The sequence below is a fragment of the Pelecanus crispus genome, chromosome 3 (genome assembly GCF_030463565.1).
Source record: "Pelecanus crispus isolate bPelCri1 chromosome 3, bPelCri1.pri, whole genome shotgun sequence".
Lineage (NCBI taxonomy): Eukaryota > Metazoa > Chordata > Aves > Pelecaniformes > Pelecanidae > Pelecanus > Pelecanus crispus.
Genome location: NC_134645.1, coordinates 129,668,202 through 129,672,721, shown reverse-complemented (window position 1 = coordinate 129,672,721; position 4,520 = coordinate 129,668,202). Strand labels below are relative to the sequence as shown.

At 65.0% G+C, this 4,520-nt stretch overlaps 1 protein-coding gene across 1 annotated transcript; it reads right to left on the bottom strand.

Annotated features, from left to right (window-relative positions):
• Nucleotides 1-549: 549 nt before the first annotated feature.
• On the bottom strand, nucleotides 550-4,246 carry SOX7 (SRY-box transcription factor 7). The gene is made up of 2 exons (XM_075708127.1): nucleotides 4,021-4,246; nucleotides 550-1,454 (listed from the first exon to the last, which is right to left on the bottom strand). The coding sequence occupies exons 1-2, from the start codon at nucleotides 4,244-4,246 to the stop codon at nucleotides 550-552; spliced, it is 1,131 nt and encodes a 376-aa protein (XP_075564242.1).
• Between the last annotated feature and the right edge of the window lie 274 nt (nucleotides 4,247-4,520).

Below are 4,520 nucleotides of genomic sequence, written 5' to 3'. Positions count from 1 at the left end.
GGGGGCAGGGGCACAAGGCAGGTTTAACCCCCGCCGGTGCGGTCAGGGCGGCTGCAGCAACGCCGATACCAGGAGCCGAGAGCGGCTTGCAGACGGTGCGCCCCTTGACCAAAATCTTCCCTCTTCCCCCCCATCCCTGCCTTTTCCCCTTGCAGGGTTTTTTTTTTCCCCTGCCAGAACTTCAGACCTGCTGTTTGCAGGACGCTGCCGCCCTCCCGACTCCAAAGCAGAGTCAGGGGTGCCCCGAAATGGGGGGCAGCCTTCCCACACCCCCAGGAGCATCTCTGCTTTGGAAGAGGGACTAGGCCAAAGGGCTTTGGCATTGGGAAATCCCCCCCAGCCCCGTTCGGAGCAGAGCACCCGAGGCTTTGCACCGGTGGCGAGCTGACGACCGAAATCCTTTACCTACGCCACTGAGGAGACTCCACGGTCCTCGCGGTTCGGACTGGGTCACCCTGAGGGGCGGCGAGCGACGTCCCCGGGGAGCAACGCCTTCTAATACTGCGTTGGGTCCTTCCTCGGCTGGTCCAGGCGGCCCCGGCCGGGGGTCTAGGAGACACTGTAGTTATTGTAGTAGGTGGCCGTGGCATCAGCGAGGACAGAGATGAGGCTGGTCTCGGAGGTGTGGGAGCTGCCAGCCGCCGGGACGTGTCCATTGACCAAGACCCCGCCGTGGTGGTCACCGTGGCCGGGGTTGTTGAGATACTGGTCGAACTCGTTGCGGTCCATCTCCCCCAGGAGCTCGGCTTGGCTCAGCTGGTCCAAGGTGTCAAAGCCGTGGTGGTCGGGCGGTGGGGAGAGCTGGCCCAGGTGGGCATGGAGGCTGGGGGGGGGCAGGGAAGGGAAGGCGGGCGTGTAGTAGCTGGGAGGAGGAGGAGGAGGAAGGGGAGGGCAGCTGGAGGCCGGGGGGATCATGCAGGTGGTGGGCTGCGGGATGGGGCTGAGAGGGTGGTGGTTGCACGGGAGGGAGCTGCCCGCGTACTCCGGGGAGTATGTGGCTCCAGCGAGGTGGGAGCGGTGATGCTCGTCGGGGCAGGGCGAGGAGAAGAAGCTCTGCTCGGGGTCTATGGCGTCCAGCGGAGACATCTCCGGGGGAGTGGGCAGCCCGTAGGGGTAGGTGTCCACGCTGGTGCTGGGGCTGCTGCCGCTGCCCGGGGCCTCCCGGTACCCCCGGATGGCTGGCAGCCCTGGCCGAGGGGGGTACTCACCCGTCCCCTCTTTCTCCCCCCCGGCTCGGCCGCAGGTCCGCTTGTCCGGCACCGCGTTTTGGTCCCGCGTCAAGCTGCCCAGCAAAAACCCGGGGTCCACTCGCTTGCAGATCCGCTTGACCTGCTTCTTCCGCCGGGGCCGGTATTTGTAGTTGGGATAATCTTGCATGTGCTTCACCCGCAGCCGCTCGGCCTCCTCCACGTAGGGACGCTTCTGCGAGAGGCTTAGAGCCTTCCAGGACTTGCCTGAAATGGAGAACAACACTCCCCTTAGCGCCCGCGGAGGCCGTATCGGGGTGGGGGGGAAAGGGGCTGCCGCCCAAAGCTTGCGGGCACACGACCCACAGGCAAGGTTGGGGCTCCCAATATCTCAGACGGCGCACACGGAGCACGCAGCCCGCAAACCCCGCAGGAGGACGCGACGGCAGAGGGAGGGTGGAGAAGGGGGGTACTGAAGCCACCGTAGGTCCACCAACTCCCCTTATCCCAAGTCCCCAAACAGGGTGGTTTGGGGATTAGCCGAGCCCCGCTGCAAACAAACCAGGGCAAAGAAACTCCATGGCCTGATCTTGCAACGCCTCTCTGGGACGGAGAGCCCGGCTGCTGAGCGGGGACGGCCGAGGACATGCCTGGCTGAGCAGGGGGTCAGGACGTGGCGTTCCTGGATGCGTCCCAGCTCGTGTCCTGCCGGGACTCGCACCGGGGCGTACGGAGACCTGGGTGCCGCGACCGCGCTGCTCCCTGGTTGAGATACACAAAATGTCCCCGAGGCACGGGACAGAGAAGAAGCACCGGGGCTGGGGGGTTGTATCCCGACGATGAGGCTACCCCGGGCTGGTCCTCAGGGTAGGGGGAGAAATGAGCATATGGATCAAAGCATCCGATGCCTTCCCATTGCCAAAGAGACAGCAGGAATAACACTCAGAAGCCGAGATGCTGCATGGCAAAGCAGCGAGGAGAAAACCCAAACCACCAAAGAAAACACCGCAAAACTGTCCAGGGAAACACAAACTTTGGGTAAGAGCCTGGCCAGCAAAGCTGTGTTGCAATTCGGGCAGCTCTTTCTCAGGCTGTCTGGGCTGGTTATTTCTGTTTGCCCTCTTGGTTTTGCGTAAAAAAATGGGGATTGGGATAAGGGGGAAACTGGATGGGGAGTGGGAAACAAATGCGTATTCAAAAGGGGTTGTGATTGCCCAAAAGAAACAGCAGAAACACCACCCCACCACCCCCTGGCCACACAATATTAGGGTGGGCTACTAAGTTTGGGGACAAAGTGGGACAGCAAAGACAGGCCAGGAAAATTGGGGGATCCCTGGCACTGGCAGCCCGGGGGCTTGCACCCCAGCAGGGTTTACACCCGAGGGGTGGCAGGGTGGGCGTGGGCGCCTGAACCCCTGGGGTGCGGGACGCCATCAGGCTTTGCACCCTGAGAGGTGGCCGGGTGGGTGCGTGCACCCAGAGTGCGGGTCACCGCCGGGGTTTGCAGCCCGTGGGGTGGCGGGGTGGGTGCATGGGTGCCTTCTCCTTGGGGTGCAGGACCCCATCAGGCTCTGCACCCCACAAGGCCGCCCGGTGGGTGTTGTCCCAGGGTGCTGGACCCAGGAAGGCTTTGCACCCTGCAGCGTGGCCGTGGGGGTGCAGGGGTGCCCACCGACCATGTGCCGGACCCAGTTGTACCCCAAAGGGGGGATGCACGCACCCCAGGGTGCTGCTGCCAGGCCCGGGCAGGGCTTGCACCCCGCGGGGTGGCAGGGAGGGTGCATAGGTCCCCATCCAGGCAGGGTTTGCACCCCCAGGAATGGCTGATGGGTGCATGGGTGCCCACCCCAGGGTACCAAATCCGGACAGGGTCTGCACCCCTGGGAATGGCCGATGCGTACATGGGTGCCCACCCCAGGGTACCAAATCTGGATAGGGTTTTCACCCCTGGGGAGGGCCCATGGATGCATGGGTGCCCACCCCGGGGTACCAAATCCAGACAGGGTTTGCACCCCTGGGGATGGCCGGTGGGTGCATGGGTGCCAGACCCTGGGGAACTGAATCTGGACAGGGTTTGCACCCCTGGGGATAGCCGATGGGTGACCACCCCAGGGTACCGAATCCTGGCAGGGTTTGCACCCCTGGGTATAGCTGATGGGTGCCCACCCTGGCGTACCGAATCCTGGCAGGGTTTGCACCCCTGGGGATAGCCGATGGGTGCCCACCCCGGGGTACCAAATCTGGACAGGGTTTACACCCCCGGGGATGGCCGATGGGTGCATGGGTGCCAGACCCCGGGGTACCAAATCCTGGCAGAGTTTGCACCCCCACAGAGGGCTGATGGGTGCATGGGTGCCCACCCCGGGGTACTGGATCCGGACAGGGTTTACACCCCCGGGGATGGCCGATGGGTGCATGGGTTCCCACCCCGGGGTACTGAATCTGGACAGGGTTGGGTTTGCACCCTGGGGGATGCCCGATGGGTGCATGGGTGCCCACCCTGGGGTACCGAATCTGGACAGGGTTTGCACCCCGGGGGATGCCCGATGGGTGCATGGGTGCCCACCCCGGGGTACCGAATCTGGACAGGGTTTGCACCCCGGGGGATGCCCGATGGGTGCATGGGTGCCCACCCCGGGGTACCGAATCCAGACAGGATTTGCACCCCGGGGGAGGACCGGGAGGGCGCACACAGCACAGGGTGCCAGCCTCAGAGCCAGCTTTGCACCCCCGGGGGGGGCCGGCTGGCTGCACGGCCGCCCACCGCCGAGCCTCCCCCTCCCCCCCCCAAAAAAAAAAAAAAAAAAAAATCCCGCACCGCTCCTCTCCTCACCGAGCATCTTGCTGAGCTCCGCGTTGTGCAGGTCGGGGTTCTGCACGGCCAGTCGCTTCCTCTCGTCCTTCGCCCACACCATGAAAGCGTTCATGGGCCGGCGGATGCGGCTTTCGGAGCTTTTTTCCCCCGGTGGACAACGCGGGGGAGGCCCCGGGGGCAGCCCCTCGGCCGTGTCCCCCTCCAGGCGCTCCGGCCAGGGGTAGGTGCTGAGCAGCGCAGCCATGGCCCGGCCCCGGCCCCGGCCCCCGCCCGCCTCTGCCCGCCGCGCTGCCCTCGGGGTCCCCGCGCAAGTCCCAGCCTCCCGCCCGGCCTCCCCCGTATTTATGAGCTCCTTGGAAAAAACCTCCTCCAATGACACCGAAGGCACTCGCTGCTCCTCCTTGTTTGCAAACTCCTCAGCCCCGGCCAGAAGAAAACTTCTCCCCACCCCTCTGCCCGGCACCCCCCGGGGAAGCAAAAAAGGTGTGGGGGGGGGGGCAGCACCCCCCAACACCCCC